Source organism: Colias philodice, chromosome 12 (assembly GCF_061535455.1).
Source record: "Colias philodice isolate Cphi_HAF_F1 chromosome 12, ilColPhil1 Martin Lab GWU primary, whole genome shotgun sequence".
Lineage (NCBI taxonomy): Eukaryota > Metazoa > Arthropoda > Insecta > Lepidoptera > Pieridae > Colias > Colias philodice.
The window spans coordinates 7634997-7662106 of record NC_143097.1 but is presented as its reverse complement, the minus strand read 5'-3'; the positions used below and the strand labels follow the sequence as shown (position 1 = coordinate 7662106).

Below are 27110 nucleotides of genomic sequence, written 5' to 3'. Positions count from 1 at the left end.
TAATATATTATAAATTCAACGAATGAAATAAACATTCATCTACTATGTCACACCGAATTTATAACGTAGGTACACCAATTTATGCATTAATAACACTATAATAAACACATAAAACACACCTGACCCCTTAATCAAAATGAATTACGTCATCCGCTGCACAATCAGCCTAAAAATGTAAAGCAAAGACACACTAGCTTTATTCACTCGCTAATGGAAGCTAGTGAATAGGTACTAAATCCCCAGGGTCTGTACATGCCCTTATATCCTATTTGCGACTCTAGAAGCGATCCAAATACGCTGGCAACGCGAATTGAACATTTGCATTGTGGATTTGTGTCTGTACACAGGATCGTCTTTGTAACGTACATTGCTAAAATACGAAAGCAAAATTAAGATCTTGAAGATGGATAACGTATTGGATTATCGAGTACCAATGACTATTTGAAGTTAAAAGACTTGTTATTATGTAGGTATGTACTATTTTTATGAATTTTTTTTAATACTGTTAAAAGTATAAATACTTATATTAAAGAGGTACATATAATTCGTGAAACTGATTTATTTTTGAACATTTGAATATTAAACATAACGCCATCTAGTTTAAAAGTAGGTAAAGATTGTCTAATCTAGTCGCCTAATAAAGATGCTTATAAATATTGCTTTATATATAAATCTCGTGTCACAATGTTTGTCCTCAATGGAACGGTCCTAGGTCCTAAACCACTTAACCGATTAAAATAAAATTCGCACACCATGTGCAGTTCGATCCAACTTGAGAGATAGGATAGGTTTTATGAAAAAAAACGTAAACATGTAGGTACCACGGGTGAAGCCGGGGCGAACCGCTAGTTGTTTTATATGTAAATACATGTATTTTATGCATACGTATGAACACTCTATGTCTCTTAAAAAATCTAAAATTTTATTCGATAATCTATCCCACATTTTCGGAATAAGCACAGCTGCATCGTTAAATATTATCTTTAGAACAGATTCCGGACTTAACTTTTCCAATATAAATTTGAATACATTTCACTTCACCAGCAAAAACAATTCCATACAACATTCCATTAAGATATTTTTGCCAATAACTTCGTACACAAAACAATATAAATATTAGATTGAATCGCAACTGTATATTTGGAGATTCTCTAGAGATACACAAAGTCTTATAAGACGAACTCGACAGATAGAAATAGTGTTGTAAGGCTGCGTTTCCACTAAAGCTGTGCGAAGAAAATTTATGGTGCAAGGATAATATGAAGCTCAAAATTATAGAACTAATTAATGTGTTGTATGCGTTGTGTGTATGTATATAATCAATGTATATAAACTGAAATATGTATGTAAATGTATATAATGTATATAAATGTGTTGTATGTATATAATCTTGCACTGCTGAGCCTTTTCCACTAGAGCTGTGCTGACTGAGGCGAGGTAAATGAAGCGATACTATTGGTTCTTTAAAAAAACTTCCCTCGCTACGCATCCTCGCACATCTCTTGTGGAAACGCAGCCTAATAGGACAGCGGCTTACAAAGGGACTGTGATTTGCATTGTTTTTTTCCTATAAAAAATTCTGGGAACGATGAATGCGTTCTGTAACTGTGTATAGCTTTTAGTGATGTTAAGATTTATATTGGACTTTTATGTGCTAGCGTAAATTTTAGCTGCAATTCCATTAACATTTTTAAATCGAGTCACAGGTCAGGTATTGTTGCAATAGAAATTTAGTTTAAAAAGTTTTTTTTGCAATATATTAAAATGATTTAAATTTTAAACTATATTATAATAGTTTTTTTGAGCTTTAAATAACAAAACAATACCACTGAAACTTGTATATTTAATTTAATATTGTAACTATTTGCAAGTGATTTTACTAATTAATTATTATCTTAGTTTAGCTATTTGCTACATATCCATTAGTTGGAATTAGGTCGAAAACTGGTCTAGACTGAGCTTGTATGTCCTAATTGACTTGACAGATGTAGTGACTAACATGTCTAGTACTCAATACCTTAAGCTTTAATGTTTATTATAATTATATTAGTTATAACATTCTAATGGCATGACCTAGCTAATTATATATTACAAATGAACAAAATTAATATTGTCAGTCTAATACATCGTCAAAAGTAATGTTATATAATATCATTAGGCATGATAAAATTTAAATAAGCGGAATAAATATATTATCCTATGACCCTATGTTATGATTTTTTTATCCATTCTTTAAAAAAATGGTATTGATCCCTTTTTCCCTTTACTTTAGTACCTACTTTATATTCAAACTAGTGGTCCGCCCCGGCTTCGCCCGTGGTACCTACATGTTTAAACTATCCTATCTCTCAAGTTGGATTGAACTGCACATGGTGTGCGAATTTTATTATAATCGGTTAAGTGGTTTAGGAGTCCATTGAGGACAAACATTGTGACACGAGATTTATATATATTAAGATGTATATAAAGTAGGTACTTAAGTATTAGAAATTATTAAAATTTCAAAGCTGTTTTTAAGCTTATGACAAAAGCTCTAAACAACGTGTCAATAGAAGATAGTACGATTACTACGAATAATAACAAATTACCTAATTACTATAATTTACGATTAAACCTTGCTTTAAAAGAAACCCTATTGAAGAGAACGTCTGACTTTTCTTCCTCTATAATAATGAATTCATTACACATCATCCATCATTACTTCCACGTTCTCAAGATGTCTACTTCCATATTACTGTATTTATTAAGACATTACTCACAAAACAATAAACACAATCATAATGTGTTGGGCGATTACTACGCCATGCTGAGTCACTGGCATTGTTAATGTACATGTCTTCTTTGATTAATATCCATTTAACCCGTAAGAGATCTAAAAATCGATGCTTCTTATTAGACTACGACGTACATAAACTACTAGGTACTGTTATAACTCAGTTGACAGATAATCACTATCAATGTAAGCCAAGACAGGGTTAAGTAAAAGATTATTGTGAGTAAATATAAAAGAAAATCTATCTATCTGTGAAATTGTTTTCCCGACTGACCCCAATGCTGCTGAATATTGCCTGTTTATAATATGTAGTAATGTAGATAGTAACTGATTATTATATAAGGTTTCTTAGATTTAAGTTCGTTTGTTTGTAATGTTTGTGTCCGTTTGGAGATTAAGATAAAATAAAGTATATGAGACTCGCATGTGAAAAAAGTCATATATTCATCAATCGTATTTCTTATGAGGTTTATCTAAAACAGTTTTAAATATCTACAAGACCTACTAAAACGTTTCTAGATTTGAAAGTACCTACGTGAGTTTAAAATTATAGCTTTTTGGTTTTACAATGACCAAGTCAATATGTTCTTTTAACATTATATGCGGTGAAACATATCAAGGTATGGATATCTTATATATAAAATTCTCGTGTCACAGTGTTAGTCTGCATACTCCTCCGAAACGGGTGGACCGATTCTCATGAAATTTTCTGTGCATATCGGGTAAGTCTGAGAATCGGCCAACATCTATTTTTCATATGTACCACGGGCGAAGCCGGGGCGGGCCGCTAGTCTTATATATAAAATTCTCGTGTCACAATGTTAGTCTACATACTCCTCCGAAACGGGTGGACCGATTCTCATGAAATTTTCTGTGCATATCGGGTAAGTCTGAGAATCGGCCAACATCTATTTTTCATACGTACCACGGGCGAAGCCGGGGCGGACCGCTAGTCTTTATATACATTGATGGAAATATATTTACAAATAAATGATTTCCATATTATTATTAACGCGCATACCCTTCGTGAGAAATATGATACATTTGCTTGTAAATCAGGCGTATGCATCTTTGATCTTTTTTCAGAGCCCTTCAGCGATAATTAACGGCTAATAATAAATCTAACTGCGCTAATCAAGTTGTGTGGAGCTCACAGCTGCGTTTAATTTGTCTGAACATTTCTTTGTGCTTACTTGTGAAGCTTTCGTAATGGTGCGTTCATATTGGTGTCGTTCTAAAACAGTTTTATGGGGAAGTTATGTATTTATTTGATAATTAGTTCGGTCGGTTTATTAAATGTACAATGTTACCTTATTTAATTTGAAAATAAACAACCTTTCACCCTGCGACTTCGCTCTCATTTTTTTCTTGCATCGAACTCTTTTTTCTCTTATAAGAGGTGTTTTACATATACCATGTTCATATAAAAGCACTAGCGATCGGCCCCGGCTCTCTAGCTACATATAATATAGCTTATAGCGATTCCACGATCAATAGGAGGAATCTTTGAAATCAGTCGTGTAGTTCCTGATATAAGCAGGTTCAAACAAACAAACAAAACTATTCTACTTCTAGGTCATAACTGAGAATAATACGTAAAAATAACAATATGCAAGCACCCTAACTTCTCCTATAATGAACTTCTTCAATCTTTGCTCCTTTTGCCAATTATTAACAACTGAAGACTGTTCTCAAACGCTCGGACGGTTTTTAAAATTACAGATGGCTTGATTTATCTTGAACACTAGATAAGTTGAGCACGTTCCAATGGTTTTATTTATGGATATTTAATTGCCTCACACAAACAACAGTGTAGATAAATAAATTGTACATTTTTTTAGTTTAAATAGAATAATAGGTACTATGTGTAATACTCTCTATTAAGTTGATCTCTTGTAAGTATCGACACGTTTTTAATATGTCGTATAGAATGATGAATAGATTTAGATCGCTGGCAGGTATGTGAAATACGATAACTTTATTTTAATTATTGAAGTAATTTTATAAAAGTAGGTACCTACTTCTATAACATAATAATAACAACGACAAATGATACAATCACAAGCTATAATAATAATAATACCTTCAATATGGAAAAGTCATATTCATTCCATAAAATATTGAGGTTAGGAAAAATAAATATTTGAAGTGTAAAAATGGAGGTAAAAATAACAATTTATTTGTTAAGTATTTCTTGAAGAAGTCTCCCTCTCCTCAAGGGACTTAAGAGATTGTACAACTATTTTGTATTAAAAATATACTGGATATTATGTTTATCTAGGCTAACCTGAATAAATGATTTCAGAGAGCGCGAAAATAAGAGGGACATACATTTATTAAATAGACTAAAATTTTGTAGGTTATTTATAAAAATAATGATCACAATTCTAATTATCACCTAGATAAATATTAAACATTTGTATGACTATAAATAATATTTATTAAACGAAATAAAATTATGCCTTAATTAATGATCTATTAGAGTTTCATTGTACAGATACATATTAAATTCCAATTACAGAAAGAATTTTTTTGTTATTATAACATTTTTATTATGGAGTTCCGTAGGACGGTCTCTTGAGAGTAACACAGGAAGCAATGGGAAATTCTTACGAAGTATAAAGAGATTGAGAAAAAACCAAAGCCTTACATTTACATTTGTATTGTAATAAAAATTAAGAATAAGGGAACTACAGACTACATTACGTACTTGTACCTAATATGAAATTCGCCTCAGCAACAATATTAACAAGTTTATCTTGCTCCGATAGCTAATTGAACCATTGTGACAAACGGAATGCCAGACATATTGTTATCTCCCTACAACCGGACAACCACACATGATGATCCCTCCGCTCCCATTATTCCACATCCAGACCCGTGTGTATTGTTAACTGAAGGCAGTATCAGGGGTCAACCTTAAGTGGTGGCTCCGACCTACCATACAGTCACGTAATAGTGTTATGTTGTCTTTGTAAACGCTCAGCTGTGAACGAAATATTTCACCGTTTCCCGTAGCGTAGGTATAACAACGTCTGGTTGCTTGTATTGGAAAATTTAAGACCGGTTTACTTACTATTGGCCTTTAAATCTGGTTTACTATTAACTTCATTACATAATTTCAGGTTCGTCACTACAGGTATTTTGTTTTTCTAATTCTGAAAATTGCCTATTAGAAAATTCATAAATAATGTTTATTTTGTTAATTTATTTTAGTAAATTTTAAATCCATACTAATATTTTAAATGCGAAAGTAACTCTGTCTGTCTGTCTGTTACTCAATCACGCCTAAACTACTGAACCAATTTTCATGAAATTTGGTATGGAGATATTTTGATACCCGAGAAAGGACATAGGCTACTTTTTATCCCGGGAAAATGACGCAATCCCGGAAATCCCACGGGAACGGGAACTATGCGGGTTTTTCTTTGACTGCGCGGGCGAAGCCGCGGGCGGAAACCTAGTTTCAAATAAATGTAAAAGCTTTTAGTACATTTATATAATTGTGGTTAAAATGGGCAATGAAATTAAATGTACTAAATAAACATAATTATAAATTAGTAACTATTCCATCGTATCGATAACAATATTGTAATCGTATCACGGGTCATTCGTATTTAATTATAATGTTTGTTAAATTAATTAAAACAAACATTAATATTAAATGGTGCCACACAAGTAATTTGCAAGTGGGTCGCGGCTTATTTATTAAGTGAGGCAATATTATTCATAATGCAATAAATATTATATACATAGAGGCTTTTAATTTAAATGTGTAGCACATTTGAGTTATCACTCTAATATTATAACTTGACTGACACTGAGTTCTAATAGATGAGTGATTAGCGCTTATAATAAATATGTTAATTTATTGTCGCTTTTGAGTCCCTATATTTTGAAGATTTGAACTAGGTTTCATTATTTGTTTTAAAATGTACAATATGGCCCAAGAAAAGTAACATTAAACAAAAACGAAACTAGAATAAGGTGATCAATTTAATATTTTGCCCTATAATATTAACTTTATTATTGCTCTCTGTAAATATGTATGAAATAATACACATACCTACAACAGATTTAATACCATTTAATACCCATTAATCGCAAAGAGAACTACAAAATGTCGCGCCACATTTTAAGTATAAAGACAGAATTTCGAGTGGCTATCGCATGACCGACTATACTACGCTTTACAATTTAACCGATTTCCATACAAATTAAACTGAATACAGCTCTGAATACGTAAGCGCTGTCATTACGCACTGCATCCTCTCTGATTGAAATTTTAAGTACTAACTCGACCGTAATCCGTTGTTCGCTAACAGAAATTAATTACTGATACATTGTTTCCGATATTATTTATTGGAGACTGGACAGTAGAATAATTGTATCATGTTTTAAGTTAGCCTTCAGAACATTGTATCAGTTTTGTTTGCTTTATGAGAGTCAGATCTTAAATGTTAGTTTCTTATGAAAGCTGAAGTATCTACTAAATTATATTGGTGAAAGTTTAACTGGTAGATAGCTTGGTAACTGAAATTTAATAAAATGATAGACTACTAATTATGTAAGCTATTTTTTTATGATGATCATTAATCTATACGTAAGTAGCAATTTTTCATTGAACCTATAAAATAGAATAAAGCCGCAATTTCAGAATTCAATTTAATTCTGAAATTGCGATTGATCTCAAATTTTCATTTACGCATAGGCAATAACAATAAAATTTGCGCACCATAAAAATGTGAGAGTATCGAAGATAACTGGAATTAATAGAAGAAAGGAGCTATAAATATAATTACCTACGTTCTGTAGATAACATAATCATGAATGACAACAAAAATAGAAATTTAATTAAAACTCAGTTCAAAAAACATGTACGGTTAAAAAGGAATATGAGACAAAATATAACGTAGGCGGAGCCGCAGGCAACGGATAGCAAAATTATTATATTTTCCATCCATGTTTAATATGTTCAAACGCGAACATCTGCCAATTTTAGAACTTGCAAGGGAAATAAGAGTAAGTGAAACGATTATAAAGAAAACACCGTGTTCAAATATTGACTCATTTTTTATGCATACGGGCCTTGCATACAAATGTTAAATGAAAAAAAGGTATTTAGCTATTGTTCGACCTTTTTGCCTTGTGTGAGCGGCAGCTCACAAATAAATACCAAGTGTTTCGACATCGTATTGAATACTAATTATTTACTAAGGTATTCCTGCTTTTAATGGTTATTGTGTACTAAAAGAACTTTTATGGATGTTTATGTGATTCATGTTATATGTTAATTGTATGTACGGGTGGTCTTATAATATAATAGTCAGGTCATAAAATATATAACAATTTGATTAAAATAAAGTTTAAATTTACATTAATTTTACGTTTGCATCTTATGGTCGATTGATAAAATATATTTGCATGCTTAATTTAAGCACCCATCTTCTAAACTTTATTTATTTATTTGATGAAGCTTAGGAAGTGAACAGTTAAGAATATTATCTAAGGTCGAGTTATTTTTCAACGGGATTCAACTTACCTCTTTTTTATACCGATTTTTGAATTTAAAGTAGATATTTAATAATACTATTAGCTACAATTACAAGGTTTTAAAAGGTTAACATCTTACACAGACAAGTTGAAAGCTCACTCAAACACGTCGACACATATTTATTACCCCACTAGTTCGCAAATGCTTTCGTACCAATAAGATTTGTATAGTTCGATAAATTGCATGTTGACACGCTGTATGGCACGTTCCAAAACGCTAATTGGCTCGCCCATTCAAGATTTTGAACAGAAATAATGTAAATGTAAGCTTATATTTTCATGAGTCATTACTTTCGTCATAAGTAATTATAAACAGCGAGTTGTATGGCTTGACATAATTGCAATAAGTGACGTGATCGTTGAAGCATATTCGTGATATTGTTTCGAAATGTTTGCAATCCAATAAATGGAAGTAAAGTTGTAGTATTTAAGCTTCTGATAGATAACGCTGCAAATATTTAAGCACTTTAGACAAACAAACTCATTGAAATGAAATTAAAATTAAAATTATGATTATCAAACCTTGGTTTAAGTAACAATAACATATTATGATACTCTATTCTTAAAATTAATGCAATTCCAAATGTTCTAAAGTGTATAAAGTTAGTTAAATAAGAAACTATCAGAATGTATATCTGAATAATCTGACACTGATTAATAATAGAATATAGTTCTGTTACTTGAGCCTTTTGTTAAAATCGGAGAGGTGACAAATTCGGCTGTATTATTTATGCTTGAAACTTTATTTAAGTAACTCTATCCCATTTTCTTCTTTTCCATGACTTAAATGCTAAAAAACGCTTGCTACTCCGTCATTTTATTTGAAACTTAATTGGACATTAATTAGTTAATTAATTCGATTTACATTTACAAATCTTTGAACCTGCGGATTACGTCAAAAATTAACCATTCGTAAATCGAGCGAATTTCACTGTTTCCGAACGGATAATCCTTCGCTGTAACTAAAAGAGGATTCGGCAACCGCAAATTAAAATCCCTAAAATAGTTTTATAAATGAAAGTTAATTCGTTAAAGCGAGGGAAGTCAATCCAGCTAAATTATTAAGACTTAAGTAGGATCTAATCCTGTGAAGCGATAGAAGCTTGAATAAATCAACGCTGAACGAGCTTTAAAATCGCTCACGTGAAAATCTTCGGAAGACGCTATAAAACTTGATTTTACTTCGATGAACTTTATTTATGACTTGCTGTTATCTGGACTGGATTTATTTGAATTTTTAATAGAGTTGATTTTTACAATTTTAATTTTAATATCTGATATCTGTTATGAGTAGAGCCCACGCAAATACAATAAGTAGCTTCTTTAAAGCTGTTAAAGGAGTCGTAAAAACTACATACCTAGAGTATAATGTATCAATAAATGAAGCCAAATGAACAGTAACCTTAAAAATTTACGGTATTGTATTTTGTACTCTACAAAGGAGTAAATATTAGAACCAAGAATAACACGTAATTACCACAATACAAAGAAAAACCCAACTATTGAAAGCCTATCTAGTCCATTGCATTACTTGAACGAGTAATAAAGAGCAGTTTCCTTAATCACTAATTATCCCAGAGATAACAGGTCAGGCTATTAAATCACTGTTGATTAAGACTCAGCCCATCTGACGTAAAGCTGTAATAAAAACTAGATTGGAGCATCGACACATTGTTGTACCCAGATTTAGCCTCGAGGGACCATTGTTACGTATCAATTACGTATCAGGGATCCTTGGTCAGTTTAAAAACCCTTAAACTTGTTCGATGTAATCAGAAATTACATAAAGGTTAAAGAGGTTAATGGTCTGTACTTTGTTCTGAAGACAGCTTTGAGACAATGTAAGGTTTATAAACTTTATTATTTTTAAAGTTATTAATTACTTTAAGAGAATTTATTAAATGTCACTCTTGTTTGAAGTATAGAGTACAATAATTTTCATTGAACATTTTTCCTTCATTAAATAACTGAATATCTTTTGTAGTGCCATCAGAAAACTCATAGATTGCATAACGTTTGATATAATAATTTTACCCTGTTAATGAATGCTGAATTTTTGCACATTTTTCATGTCATCATATATTTATACGCAAAATTATTATAATATATTATAGAAACCGAATATTAAGAATTATATAGGTGTTCTTTCGCATGAACTAATAAATTCTAAGATTTGATTACTTTTTATGTGTTACGTGTATCGTGAATTTATGATTTTTATTAACTTTCAACGATACCCCACAGTGTATTTTTATCAAGCCATTTACAACACAGTGCCAAGAATAGATGCATTAACATAAAGTAAGAAACCTACTTAATTGCATTGTAAATAATGCGCTTATTAATTTGAATGCCTGTTGGTATACCCAAAACAATACAATAAATACACAATCCTCTACAATTTATCAGTTTGTAAAGAACCCGTTATATATTATAGGTTCGGACTTAGCCGTTCCTTTATTTTGCGTGAATGTCTTAAGGGGATCTTGTCTGTAACACGACTCCCTCGAGCGAGATGTTATTTTTGTGGGTCTGCCGGGAAATTCATCGGTCTTCATAATTTATGGAAATGCCGACAGGCAGTTCAGAAATATTATAGAAAAAGTTCATATATTACTAACGATTTCTTTAAAGACAAGTCTCTATTAAATTGAAATGAACCAGAATAAAAGTATGTTTTTCGTGTTATCAAATTAGAAGGAGTTACTTGTATGACAGTTTTGTGTTAAGAACAATGAACGTTTTAAAAATATTTAAAATTTTCTATAATATTACATACATTTTTCACATTTTTTTAATATTATCTTCATTATGTCTATAAATCATGGCGTATTATCCAAATCCAAAGCTTTGCTCAAAAGCTGGATGTACTATCCGGGCACTTGAGAATTTATAAACATACGGACACATGAAATGTATCATAATACTAGTACCATAACAACCAAAAAAACTATAGAATACGATCTGTCAATTATTAAAAAAATATTTTGAAGTAAAAATCGAACTCATGGCATAAACAGTAGCATCCTACCACAACTCCAATAAATCTCTAATCATAAAAATTGAATGGCTCATAAAACTACCTCTTAACCCATATCTATAGTTAATATAAAGCTTATCTTATTATAAAGCTGAACAGTTTGTTTGTTTGTTTGAACGCGCTAATTTCGGGAACTACTGGTCCGATTTGAAAAATTCTTTCGGAGATAGCACATTTTTCGAGGAAGGCTATAAGGCTATATATCATCACGCTAAGACCAACAAGAGCGTAGCAATACGGGTAAAACCGCAGGGCGTAGCTAGGCTATACAATAAACACCACATAAATAGATAATCGACTATCGAAAAATACATACTTCACACATAATTTAAAGTTATTCCATGAAATAAATGTTAATTTAAATGCAAATAGCTGCATTTATTGCGTAGGTGTGGGATAGTCAGTCAATTATACTGCCATCGATAGTTGGTATTTGAATCTAAACATTATCTGCTAAAGATAAATCCCTTTGAATAATGGTACGTATAATTACCTCGCTAATACTATTACCTATATTATAAGCTGTGAAATAATGAATGTGAGAGATAATATTATTGGTTTTATTGTGTGACAAAAAGATACCTACTTAGATAAAATTTATAATTTGTATTAGCTGCATAAATACATAGAGGAGAGACCTGACTCTTATGAACTTTCTTTTGAATTATAAATCTAGAGATATCAATGTATTTATGCGAATTAGGACTTTATTATTACAGGAGTAATAAATCTTAATATTGCATCGTTATTTAATTCAATATAAATCGAAACCTTTGGAAATTAAAATATTATTCTTATGAAGTTGTATTAATATATTAACAACTAGCGGTCCGCCCCGGCTTCGCCCGTGGTACATATTTACGTTTTCTCTACGTAAGAACCATCCTCGTACTTCAAGGAATATAATAAAAAAAGAATTAACGAAATCGGTTCAGCCGTTCTCAAGTTATGCGCTTACCAACACATTTTGGGATTCATTTTTATATTATAGATTCTCGTGTCACAATGTTAGTCTGCATACTCCTCCGAAACGGGTGGACCGATTCTCATGAAATTTTCTGTGCATATCGGGTAAGTCTGAGAATCGGCCAACATCTATTTTTCATATGTACCACGGGCGAAGCCGGGGCGGACCGCTAGTTTTTATATATAAGAAGATTACATTAATAATAGTTTAAATTCAACTCTCATGCAAGAACAATGACATTCGTTGTATAAGGGCCGTGTCAAACACACCGTCTGTCAGAGGTCAATAGAATTAAGGTCGAGACATACCGTTACAACGCTAATATCATAAATAATTTCATACAAAGGTATAGAAAAATTATTGAACTCTCACCTAACATTAATTTGTATTGAGTATGAAATATTGAGCTCGTAAATTATGAATTATGTAAGTAAGATGTACGGTTCAAATCTTTGTTTATGTTACTGTTATTTATTGTTATAGAAGACAGTGTTGCTTAGGTTACACTTACATCTGTAAGCTTTTACCACGTGGGGTAGTGAACTTGAACAAATAATAGTATACAGGAGAAATATAAAAATAACTAGAATATAGTGGCAAAGTAAACAAAGCTTATAATAATTAATAACAATGAAATAAACACTTTTTTCATTTAGATTAGTCAGTGATAACCTAAAAATTGTGCTAGTACCAAATAAATAAATTATGCGTTAATATTTTTCGTGCAGATATAGTCCATTTAAATCGATGACCTTACCTTCTAATGGAACCTCTATCTTTTAAATCATTTCCACCTAGAACTCTTAAAAGGACATAATAATGGTAAATTTTAAAAATATGTTATGACGATTCAAAATTATTTCTAGAAGAAGCCTAACTGAATAAAATATAAATGTTAGAATTTGAGTTTGAATAAATACAAAGAGACAAAAACAAACACATTAAAAATACACTAAAAGTATTATCTATTTGGAATCATGTTAAACAGGCGCCAAATGGTAACTAAACGCACTAAACGAACATTAAAACTAGTGCGCCTATAAATTAATTATCGCGGCAATTACTCTGCGTCTTGTTTACAGTCTTAACTTGTTAAGTGATTACGAATCCGCAACATGATAGGTCAATAGCATTGGATTCCTGGCGATTAAGCATGTTAACTAGTGTTAAATACAAAGACGACATACATCATCATTCATATTAAGTCTTGTTGTAATATTTTTAAACGTTAAAGACTCAAAGCTCTTTATTATATGCAAATTGCTTCATTGAACATAATCAGGGCAATGAATCAGACTTCATTACTCAACGTATACGCAAAACCTTATGCAAGTAGCGAATAAACCTACACCCACCATCCTTAAACTAATAACTCTCTTTAGTTTAGGAACTAATGAGTTTGTAGGCACTATCTAACGTTATGTTACATTAGATACGTTCTTACTACTTACATTATTACGTTTATTATATCAAATCCTGCATTAATTTCTTAGCAAATCTTCATATCAATTATTCCTTTTAAAACATACTTCTAATATAAATAGACTTTAATGGAAATACATAATTAACAATATCCCACAAAGATTTACATTTTCACAATCTGAGGTAAAAACGTCGCTCTATTTAAACGCTAATTGATAACTACCGGCTTAATATTTTAAACATACCAAAAACATCAAAGCTTTGTCTATTCCGGATTCGTCATGTGCACGTGACAGACTGAAATTCCAAATATTTGCCAGACCGGTAACAGCTGACAGATGCAGTGCGTTAGAAATATGCCGGTTACAAAAAAGTTGCAATATTCTAAAGGTTTGTCGTCCTTTGATTATATACGTCAACGTATATCGAATCGAGATAGTGACTTGCTTAGAAGAGATACACATATTCAGCTGCATTTTAAAGGTACTGTTTGTGCTTCGTAATTTTGATCACTGATATAATATGAGTAATAGCTATCTAAGAACAAGAAACAAAAAATAATAATTGACAAAGATAAAATACTAAAGAGGTGTCAACTATTCGGATACAGAATTATCAATATTATGAGGAAGAATCCTCTGTTAATTGGAGTTAGTCTATAAATTAAAATTAATAATATAACTTGACTTTTAATCGCATGACAATGTGTGAAACCATAATATTATTATGCCTAATTATTATATTTGTTAATATTACAAAATTAAGGAAATGCCTCAATTTAATAATTAAACGCATATTATATTTAATAGAATACTACGTTAATTTCTCTAAACCATAATGAACGTTTAGATCACGCTTCGACCTGTATTTGAACCCGTGACCCCACATTTGGTAACCCATCCACAAGTCAAACTGTGAAATTATAGCTCGTAGCTTTTGTAAGTTTGAGTAACATTTGTATAATAGATACTTGATTCGAAACGCTTATTAAACGTTAAATTTGACTTTCTTCTGTTGTAATGAAGTACATTGTAAGTTGATAAGTGTTCCAGGAAGAGCCTGATTTCTTACTTTAAAAAAAATACTCAAAATGAAATTAAAGTAGATTTAAAATATTATGGTTAAGTCTATTTAATAGCAGTGGTTACTGTTACAAAATATTGTAAACTATTTGATAAAGCCTATAAAGATCTTAACAAGGAATTATATTAGTTCTATTGTCCTACTAGTTTTAGCCCGCGGCTTCGCGTGGTACTCGGGTAAAAGGTAAATTAATCTACCTCAGTACCAAATTTCATATACCAATCAGTTGTTTTAGCGTGAAAGAGTTACAAACATTCTTACAAGCTTTAACATTAACAATATAAGTAGGTTGATGATGAATTTATTTAAAATACCCTTAAATGGTATCAAATACTTACATAAACTAAATATGCACTGAATATCTCTAATGATATTAACCTTTACGTGTAGTCCCCGATCTTTACCTTTTGAAGCCATTAGGTGGAATGGCTGAAGCAATGACATTATTATTGGAAAAGCACTATTACTTAACAACAAGCCAATATTCATTATGCCGTTGTGCTCGATAAGCCAATTAACATACGAAAATAGTCGCACATTATCACGTGATCATAGTAATTTGGAAGCCAGTTAAACTTCCCTTACGTTTAAGCAATAATATTGATACTGTATGAAATTTTGTTGTTCCTACGCATAACACTATTTTGGCAATAACGCTACTTTGGCATGTACGAGTATGAAGACTTTTTTGCAATATTTATAGTTTCCCAACTTCTGTTTAGCTCAACTGCTAATTACGATGACAAACAACTTTTGGTCTAAAAGCCCGTGGGAGATCGTCCTTCACCGATCTGATAACCAGATGAGACGTATTTTTTATTAAATATTTTTATAAACGAATATGCCTTTAATTGCTTGCCTATCGAAATGTGGTCATGGCTATTTTTAATTATATTAACTTTTATCGATATATTTTCATCACCTTCATACTTTTGATAACCAAATGAAATTTATTTGACTTAGTTTTTGATACACAGAATATGCCTAGGTATGCTTAAGTCAAAATAGGTGAAAAAAAAAGCCTAGGCATATTCTGTGTATCAAAAACTATCAGTCAAATAAATTTCATTTGGTTATCAAAAGTATGAAGGTGATGAAAAAAAACGATAAAAGTTAATTGAATTAAAAATAGCCATGACCACTTTTCGATAGGCAAGCAATTATAGGCATATTTGTTTATAAAAAATATTTAATAAAAAATACGTCTCATCTGGTTATCAGATCGGTGAAGGACGATCTCCCACGGGCTCTCCTACTATTTTAAAAATGCAAAAATAATAAGACAAAACATTTTCAAATAGCAAATCGTGAAGCTTATAAGGCTTCTTAGGCACATAATACAGAAAAATGGCAAGAAAGCTACAAAAAAATACCACCTACAATATCGAAAACTCTACATACAATACCATTTTTCAATCCATTAAGTTTATATCTAAACTCACAAAGAGGGTAATGTAATCAATTACAAGTATATAAATGAAAAAGCGACCGCTGTCGACCCTCACCACTGTGTGATTGATTGGCACTCATGACTTCTGTTTCCTCACGATAATTAATACGGAGTGCAAAACCGAACTCAGTTTAATTAATTGCAAAAAACGGAACAATGATTGGTTTCGTTTAACTCTATAACGCTTTGAAGTGTTGGGGTAAATGGGTATTGTGAGTTGATTGTTTGATATTAAAATATATTTATTTATCAGTTTTATTGATTTTATATTTAAATAAACATAATAATATGTACTGCCTGTATGCTGTACCCTCATAGGAGGTCCGTGTCCCAGCAGTGGGAACATATCTGATGAAATTCATGACGATAATACAAGTGTTAATCGTAACTATACCTAACAAACAAGGAACAATTATTATAAAGTATGATACCTACAGTTAATATTATCAAAAATCTCTCTCTCTCTCTCTCTCTTATTAAATAACTTCGATCAGAAATCACACTCAATGTACTAAACAGTTCACACTAAAACTTAATTGTAGTATAGTCAGTTGATTTGCGTTTTTAACATACGAACACAAGAAGATTAAAACACTTACATGATATAGTAATATAATAATTAGTATTGATAAAGAGGTCAACATAAATTGGTCGCTTAATATCTACAATATTAAGTGTGACACAGCTTATTAGTTCAAACTCATTAACATGTACCTCATATAAATACAATACAAACTGTCATTTCACAGTGTATTACATTCAGTATAAATAAAGCCTTGCAAATGCCTACCATTATAGTATTGCTTAATTCTCTTACATAAAGCTAAGGTACAACCTTTGTATAGGCCTCGGGTATAATTCAAATTAATAATCTTGTGAATTGTCAATTCATTACATAGAGATAATATATGTACTATGATTCATTACGGCAAACAAGCCAGTGTAGTAATAGGAAAATGTGTTATGAATAATATTAACACTAAGATATTTGAATAATATTTAATATATATTAGTAATAAATAGAAGAGAATATTTATTGGTTTACTAGTAAAATGTAACCTCTTACAAAAATTTGTGTAATTAGTTTAGTGTGTATAATTTTTTCCAATATACAAAAAGTTGTCAAACTTTCGCTTGTTGCTTTAAAATGATAAACTTGTACATGAAGTTGAAAGTAAAATTTCAAGGTTGCGTCTTGGCAATACCGTCACGTCATGGAGAATTGGCGACGATTCTGGTATCTTTGAATCTTGCCAAAGAAGTTTTACTTCTCACACGTGTGCTCGGCACACACGCTCTTTTTTATATGTACTTATATACTGTAATATTTCATGCCTTCAAAGTTCAGAAGCTTCTTAACCATCCATATTATTACAATTTAATACAAGAATAACACAACCACTAATTACTGTAATCGTTGTAAGCAATCAATGAATAAAATCATTGTTTATTTACTATTCTATACACAATAAGGATTCACAATTCAATTGTAAATATCCTAATAATATGTAAAGTAGGTAAGCTAAATTTAAATCGAAGCTCAATAATATTATTTAGGGCTACAGAATTGTGAATTCGTCGATTAAACATTGGTCCAACCGCCATTGGACTTGCAAATAGTCAATTTTTCTCTTAACACCCCTTTAAATAAAGCTGAATATTTTGATTGTTTATTCTCGTTTTCAATAATGTAAGTAAATAAATATATGAATTCGTGTTGATATAGTATAGTTGCCATTATATATATGGAAACACAATTTTTTAAATCGATCAATTCGTTTTTGACTTCAATTGTAAAAAAAAATCGGACATTTTATTTGAAATATAGGTGAAAGAGTAAAATTATTTATTATGTTCGTTAAACTTAAAATAAAATTGTTAAGTGAAGTGAAGTCCCATGTCCCCAAGTGGGGTAAGGGGCAGATGCATTATACATCTTTTTCACTGATCGATTTTCTTTAGGGACAAATAGGTGATCAGTCTTCTGTGTCCTACCAGACTAAGACATTTTTTTTTCTTCGTCTCCACCGGGACTCGAACCCAGGACCCCTCGGTGGCTCACGCGTCAACCACTGTACCACAGAGGCGGTCAAAAAAAATTGTTAAAGCATTAATATATTATAAGCAATAGCTACGATTTTAATGAAATACCGTACCTGAAGAAAATAATATGTAGATACAAATGACTGAAAATTTCATTAATATTCAAAAGTATATAATTCAAAAGCATACATACAATAACTTTAATAAGTTATTAAATGACCTTTAAATTTAGCCGTTAATGTTTTGTTACTACATAATTAAAAAACAAAAAAAAAGTAAATACCTATACTTTGTATAAAATAATACAGGAATTTTTATGACAATAGAATTTTTATTTATGTATTTCATGTTTCCTTTCAGATGGTTGTGGCTGACTCTGCTTATTCACACGACGATTTGCTCAGCAAATGATGGCATTTTTGGATCGAAATTCCCGAACGGTAAGATATAAAAATTATAACTTTTTAAGTATAAATACTTAATATTTATAGCGCTTACTCCTGTTTTTCATAATACGTAGAGATTGTTATGGAATAAGATTTACTCAATTAGATAAAGATTTATAAAGATTAATATAATTTAATTTATTCGTAATTTAGTTTCTTTTCTAAGCAATAAATATAAAAAATAATAATTTACTTACACATTAATAACTATTAATTTATTGTTACGTGTTAGAAAACACAGAAATGCTACGTTTAAATTATTTAAAGATCATTTTATTTGATGCAGCTTCCGTACGCAATAACTCTTATTATACGAGCATTTTTATGGCCGGTACGGTTTAAATCTTAACGTTGATTACTTTTTAACGTTAAATAGTGATGTGTAAATCAATGGTTAAGTTGGTTGTGTTTAATTAAGCTTTTTCTATCATTTGGCTGTCTAATAAATGTATTACTACTAGCGCCATCTGTTTCTTGCGTGTGACACTTGAATTCACAAATTCAGTACAATTTAATTTTGTAATACATTTTGGTTTTGAATTTAATTTAATCAATCTTAATATATACCTGTTGTGTTTAACTCTTTATTATAATGAACAAGTGACATTACATTTTTATAAAGTATATCCAAGTACCCACATTATAATAATTAATATTACTTACATACAACATCTTCCCCTTTCAATAAGATATAACACAAGGATAATAAAATAATTTGCTGACGAACGATACTAATTTTACAATGAACCTTATATATACACTTAAGCAATAGAGTACATTCATTACAGTAAGTTTAGCTAAACAATCAATTAGTTTGCAATAATCTATATCTATCCATTAGTGCAAAACATAACATCATGTATGATGATATTCTATAGACATTAATTATAAATCATCTCAGCTAGTAACATTAAACAAAATTTAATGATAACCATTCAATCATAAATTTAACACATTACTCGCACTTAACCTATAAATACTTTAACACACAAGCCAAACAATAGTAGAACATTCGATATTTCGATATACACATATTCCTATACTACATCATCCGATACTATTTCTTTTTTTTTTTTTTTTTTTTTTTTATTGTTACATATTAAACTAAAACATTAATTACATATATAGTTAATAAAGAAATCTATCTGGAGGACGCACTACTCTTCCAGAACGAGTACAATAAAATTTTGTATTTTGCGACACCTCAGTAGGAGAAGAATTAATCTTGTTATTTTGGACATAACTTTCATCAAAATCATCATAATCGCCGATAGGACGCCTATAATCAGGTTTCTTACTTTTATTTAAAACAGGCTCGTTCTGATCGACGCCAGTCTTAATAATTTGCTGCCTATTCCTCCTATACCGTGCGCCGTCCGGCGTGCGCACCCAGTACGATCGCGGCTCCGCGGCCGGACCCTCCACGCGCGCCGGCACCCAGCGGCTGTGACTCATTCCCTGCCCATCACGAATACGTACAAAATCATTGTTATTTAACGGCTTTAATTTTCGCGTATGCTGATTGTAGAACGAGCTCGATTTTTTAGTTTTTTCTGCACGTTTTATTGCTACTTTCCCTCTGGAAGGAAGCTTCGGTCTTAAAAGATTCGAACAAACAGGTAGCCTAGTATTTAAACGCCTACCCATCAAAAGCTGAGCCGATGAATAAATCTCCCCTGATATAGGCGTATTTCTAAAATTTAATAAAGCTAGATACGGATCTGTGCCGTCCTGTTCGGCTTTAATTAATAATTTTTTAACAGTTTGTACGTTACGTTCGGCTAAACCATTAGATCGGGGATAATAAGGCGAACTCGTTACATGTCGAAATCCCCAAGCCTCACTGAAATTCTTAAACTCCCCAGATGTAAACTGCAGGCCGTTGTCCGAAATTAACCGCTTCGGGATACCGTGACGAGAAAACATATCCTTTAACTGTTTAATTACCGAACCGGAGGTAATATCTCTCAATGAAGCGACCTCCACGTATTTCGAATAGTAGTCTACGACCAAAATGAAATATTTATTTTTAATCTGAAAAATGTCAGCGGCTAGCACTTCCCACGGAGTGTCCGGTTGCGGGTGCGGCAGCAGCGGCTCGCGCGGCTGCTCGGCGCGGTGCTGCGCGCACACGCCGCAGCGCCGCACGGCCCGCTCGATGTCCGCCGACATGCCCGGCCACCACATCACGTCGCGAGCTCGGTTTTTACACTTATCGATACCTAGATGGCCCTCGTGAATTCTATTAATCATTTCTTTTCTAAGACTCGTTGGTATAATTACTCTGTGATTTTTGAACGCTATATTTTTAATAACGTGAAATTCATCTCTTATATCCCAATACACCTTCGCGCTTCCATCTAACAACGCTTTCGTGTGAGGCCAACCAGTTTTATAATAATCCATCGCTTTGCAGAGCCCCACATCATTCCTAGTCTCATTCTCCACTAACTTCAGTTTTTCATCACTGAAACCGGTATTTTGAATAATAAGATTCACATGTCCTTCCACATCCTTTTGAATGTTATCTTCAGTACTATGTAAATTATCTAATTTAGTTCTCGACAATGTGTCCGCTATAAACATGAGTTTGCCTGGAACATAACATACATTTAACGAATATCGTTGTAATTTTAATAACAGTCTTTGCAACCTAATAGGTATATCATTCAGTGGTTTTTTGAAAATAGATTCTAAAGGTTTGTGATCGCTTTCCACTATAACGTTAGTATGTCCATAAACAAATTGATGGAATTTCGAACACCCATATACTATCGCCAACATCTCCTTCTCTATTTGCGCCCAGCGACTCTCGGCAGGTGTTAAAGCGCGCGCCGCGAACGCCACGGGCCGCCCCTCTTGCAGCAAACACGCTCCGAGACCGAACGCACTCGCATCGACGGAGACGGTAACTTGTTTATTTGGATCATAAAATCTCAAAGAAGGCGCATTCATTAAGGACGTTTTAATTTTATTATAAGCTTTAGTATGTATTTCGTGCCAATCGAATTGTACATTATTTTTTAGTAATGATCGCAACGGTTCCACTAATTTAGCATAATTAGGAATAAATCGAGATACATAATTGGACATCCCTAAAAACCTCTCTAACTCTTTTCTGTTTACAGGTATACTCATGTCTCTTATTACACGAATTCTATCTGGATCCGGCTTAATCCCATTTGAATTAAAAATATGCCCTAGGAATTTAACTTCTCTCACCCCAAATTTACATTTATCCCGGTTGAACCTTACCCCATTTGCCACAGCACACTGCAGCACCTTATGTAACCGCTCGTCATGCTCCTCTTTTGTCTTACCGTACACCAACACATCGTCGACGTACGTTTCAACGCCTTCACATGCAAACAATCTATGCATTACACTATGAAAAACCTCACACGCACTACTAATTCCGAAAGGCAATCGTAAAAATCTATATCTCCCGAAAGGTGTTGCAAAAGTACATAGCTTAGAACTATCATAATCCAATTTTAACATATAAAATCCTTTACTAGCGTCCAAAACGGAAAAATAATTAGCTCCAGACAAATTTGCAATTATTTCATCAAGCGTAGGCAATTGAAAATGACATCTTTTAATTGCCTCATTTAAAAACTTAGGGTCTAAACATATGCGTAATTTACCATCCGGTTTTTCCACTAATACTATATTTGACACCCAATCGGTGGGTTCACTAACAGGCATTATAATGTTAAGCTGTTGTAAGCGATTGAGCTCCTCCTTTAACTTAGGTCTTAATTTAATAGGTATTTTTCTTGCACTCCGTACTACGGGAGGAACCCTCTCGTCTACAATAATTCTATGAAAACCTGGTAATTCTCCTATTCCTTCAAACACAGATTTATATTGCACGAAAAAGTCTATATTACAATTTTTTATCTCATTAATTCTCATAATCATATTTAATTTGACACAAGCATCTCTCGATAACAAGTTACTGCAATTTAGATTTAAAACAAATATTTTTTCATGTATTTTTAAAGACTTATATGTAATCGAGGCCATAAAGTAACCAATAACACTTAATTTATTTTTACTCACCTCTTTAAGAATTACATTAGTTTTCAATAAATCTCTTTTACTAAATCCTGAGGATAAATAGCTAGACAATGACATTACACAAACATCGGCTCCACTATCTAACTTAAACATCACCGCTTTGCCATTTACATAAACATAATCGAACCAAGCGTGTCCGTCTATCGTGTTTATTTCAATACCGTTTATTATATATTCCTCACCTGAACCCTCTGACGTCGGGGTCGAACGATTCACTTCGCGTAACGATACCGCACTATACCTACAACACTTTGCAAAATGTCCACGTTTATCACATCTATAACAACTTACGTTAAAAGCGGGACACTTATTATATTGATGCATACGATCACAATAGGCGCACTTCGGACGCGTACGCCGCACCTGATGACCTTGATGCTGCGGCGCGGCAAGCGCGCGCTGCGGCCGCGCCGGCCAGGCGGGCCCGTGCCAGCCGCCGCTCGCCCTCGCTCGCGCGCCGCGCGAACTCACCGCCTCCACCTCGACGTCACGACCGACCATTGAACGCGCACTCCTCACTTCATTCATACAACTCGATGAACTTCCCGGAATTTGTGTATCAATTACAATTTTATTAGCAGGCGGCGCGGGCGCGTCGACTCGGCCCGCTTGATGACACGCAGCCTCCGCCGCTCGACACCACGATTCTGCGTCATTCAATTCCAAATCCTTTTTTCTTAAAAGACGCTCCCTTAACTGTGCATCTCGTATTCCTCGTATTAACTGCGTTAAAATGAGGCTATCTCTTAGTTGCCCAAATGAACACACTTTACTTTGTATTTTTAAACGTGCAAAATAACATTCGAAAGATTCATCTGCGTTTTGATAACACTCGAAAAACAAATGACGCTCGTAATTAATATTCTTCTTCGGGTCTAAACGTTCTTGAAACTTCAAACATAATACGTCATATTTGTTAATCTCACTACTTTGAAAATCGAGTTCTTCATATATTTCACGTCCACATTTACCAATTGAATGTAAAAATAAAGCACACTTCTCACGTCCAGGGGCATTTTCTCTTCCAGATGCAATTAAATACCAATCAAAACATTTCTTCCAATCTCGCCAATTCTCCGCCATATTGCCATGACTTAACATTGCCGCTGGCTGTTGTATCGCATTATTGATGCAACTTAAATCTTTATCACTCTTTGCCATGTTCACAAATACTTATTAACTTTTTTAATGAACAATATCTCATTTGTATATACTAATTATTCACTTAATTTGCAATTATTTTCACACCTGACACCATGTTGTGTTTAACTCTTTATTATAATGAACAAGTGACATTACATTTTTATAAAGTATATCCAAGTACCCACATTATAATAATTAATATTACTTACATACAACAATACCTACCTATAGGTAAAAATATCGTGGAAGCTTCAAAAAGCTTTTACAAAATAATTATAAATCCACATCTCTGATCAACAAAAACACCAATCCTTATCAATTAAAATACTATCCATAGTTTTAAAACCATATTGTATATAAATTACATGAATCATGTTAATATGTACGTAAATATATCATAATATCCATGCCCGTATATCGCTTGAAACGTATCCACTATCCTGCAATCTACCATCACTACATCGCACACTATGCAAGTACAAAGCAGGTCGTTAATTATCTCTACGTTCGCGTTTGTATGAACAGCTTCTCGAATCTTCGATTTAGGAGATAGAAAAGAGGCCTAAAATAATCAATAAGGGTGGTTTATTCACTATACAACTGTATAAATCGGATAAAAGTTTATTTCACTTAATTTCTTTATAGAGCATGTAAGAGGTTAGTTATTGAATTCATTTCATTCAATATTACTCGTTAAAATTTTATTTCATATTTAGGAACAATAAATAATTTAATATCAATTCCCAATATTGATGTGCCTACATAATATTAAAGCAAATTAAACTAATGGTAAATTATGATGTTAATAATTTATATTATTAATTATAACTCAACAATAACGTATTGCATAATATGAGTATTAATAGGTACTCATTTCGCACGAATGCTTCGTGTATAGTTTATTTTTAAATTAAAAATGAATTACCCTGCAACTTGTTCTTTTCATATAAATGCTTTTAATTTACGAGCACTATCGAGCATAATCTTTATTGACAATGAAACTTATTAATTACGCTAGAAAGAAATAAGATTTTTTTCTAATAGTAAAAGTGTGGGCTATATATATAATGAATAAATAATAAACAAACTTTAAAAATAATCCCATCAAACAGCGGCGAGCGATTCAACCGAAAAAATAAACTGAACACGCGTCAGAGCGCCAATAAAACAAACATAAATTTATCGCTTTCGTTTTTCAGATATCCCCGAGTACGACTTGCTGCACGCTATCGGGGTTCCATTTAGCAATCCGAAGACCCAGTACTTCGATGAGGGCCTCGATGGTTTTCCGGCTTACGGGCTAAAGCCGGGATCCGATATTAAATCTCCGTATCGCCTCTTTATGCCGGAGAAACTTTACGCTGAATTCTCAATAACTGCAACTGTACGACCGGCGAATAAAGATGGCGGGTTCCTCTTTTCAGTAGTCAACCCTTTGGAAACAGTGGTTCAATTAGGTGTCCAGCTGATCCCCAGCGGGCCCGGTTTGACCAATATCTCTCTCTTGTACACAGATGCGAATATTTACGCTCTATCGCAGACAATTGCGTCATTCGTTGTACCATCATTTTCGAAGAAATGGACGCGATTTGCGTTAAGGGTTACTAATGATAATATCACACTATTTCTGAATTGCGTAGAATTTGATAGCGTGTCTGTAAAGAGGAACCCGCCTGAATTGGTATTCGATTCGGCATCGACGCTGTATGTTGGGCAAGCTGGGCCGATCATAAGAGGCGCATTTCATGTAAGTATTTTATCTAATATTCAAAATTATTAAATTATATACTAATAAAATTGATTGTGATGAATTAATATTTAATTTTTACTTTCTTATAGGTATTACATTAAAATATTTCTCGGCTGACAAGTTATCAACCCGTATTGCACATCGTTAATATTGTTACTAGAAACGTTCTGAAGTTCGGTTCAAAATTTGTTCAAAATCAATATACCTCTTATATCGGATTTCCTCAAGTCTATGTAGTTAGCAATGTTAGGTAACAATCAGTATCGATCCATCGTCCATTACTAGTTGGAAACTTTTTTATTAAGTTGCGAGAGACTTAGAAGGTATCGGTTCCGTCCAACTACTTTATGTAATTACGTGTTAACTAACTACGAGTGATTACAATTTCTTATTTGTATTTTTCCTGTTGGGAGATCATTTGTTTTAGTTTGTTTTTCTTATAGTATCTCGTATTTGCTTGTTATGCAACAGATGGTTTTGAAGATAGAACTTGAAAACTGATAGATACCTATCTAAAAAAAGTTAATAGTTTTAGTTTTAAACTTCCTACTGTGTCAAACGATTACCTATATAAAATGTTTATTTTATTGAGCTTCAAGTATTCTAGAATAAACAGTATCAAAAAATAAAGAGATAAATAGTTTTAATCTTGTATTCAAATTAAATCTATAATCTCAACCCACAGCATTAGTAATACGGAACAATTTACCCCATTCCCAAATACGAACACCATCAATCACTATTGCAGACCCAAACATTCCTTTATTTCGCGTTACGTCGCAAGATTGTAAGGGATGCCTTTATCACATGCTTTAGTAGACAGAGCCTTTCCGGATAGGCAGATAAACACAATTCTATTGAACCTTTGGGTGCGGCGTTATTGCTTTCACACCTACATTTGCCTCTACGCTTATGTCATAGTAAAAAGAGAGAAGTATGTTATCTTCGAACAAAAGTACATCATGCCGTTTGTATGTACGCGGAGCGCTTGGCCATGCGCCCAGTTCATGTACGTATCCAAGCTTAACGCACACACACAACGCCACTCAGTTCCTTCTCATGGACCGTTCTCGTAAGGGCCGCGCCATTGCTGTGATCGGTCGGTGTTTGTTTATACAATTATTTAAAATATCATTGTGACAGGTGAAAACCTTGTGCCTAGCGAGTTTAGGTACCGTGCGCTCCTAAAAGCCAGGAGTTGTCCTACTTCTCTCTTTATACTATGCCTCTACGCTTATGTAGGTACACATTTGCACGTACTCCATCTATCTTCCGAATCTGAGGGTCTAGAATAATTTCATTTATTCTGTAGTTCTGAATCTTGAACACAATACGCTATATCAAAAGGTCAAACTTG

At 32.6% G+C, this 27110-nt stretch overlaps 1 protein-coding gene across 4 annotated transcripts in view; it reads left to right on the top strand.

The window, feature by feature from the left end:
* LOC149484167 (uncharacterized) overlaps positions 1 to 27110 on the top strand; it is a 128103-nt gene that overhangs the window by 56220 nt on the left and 44773 nt on the right. For all 4 annotated transcript variants that reach the window (XM_089701703.1, XM_089701701.1, XM_089701700.1 and 1 more), the window contains 2 exons: positions 18692 to 18771; positions 25203 to 25750. In XM_089701703.1, coding sequence (XP_089557829.1) covers positions 18692 to 18771; positions 25203 to 25750 — 628 coding nt within the window. The remainder of the gene's footprint in view (positions 1 to 18691; positions 18772 to 25202; positions 25751 to 27110) is intronic.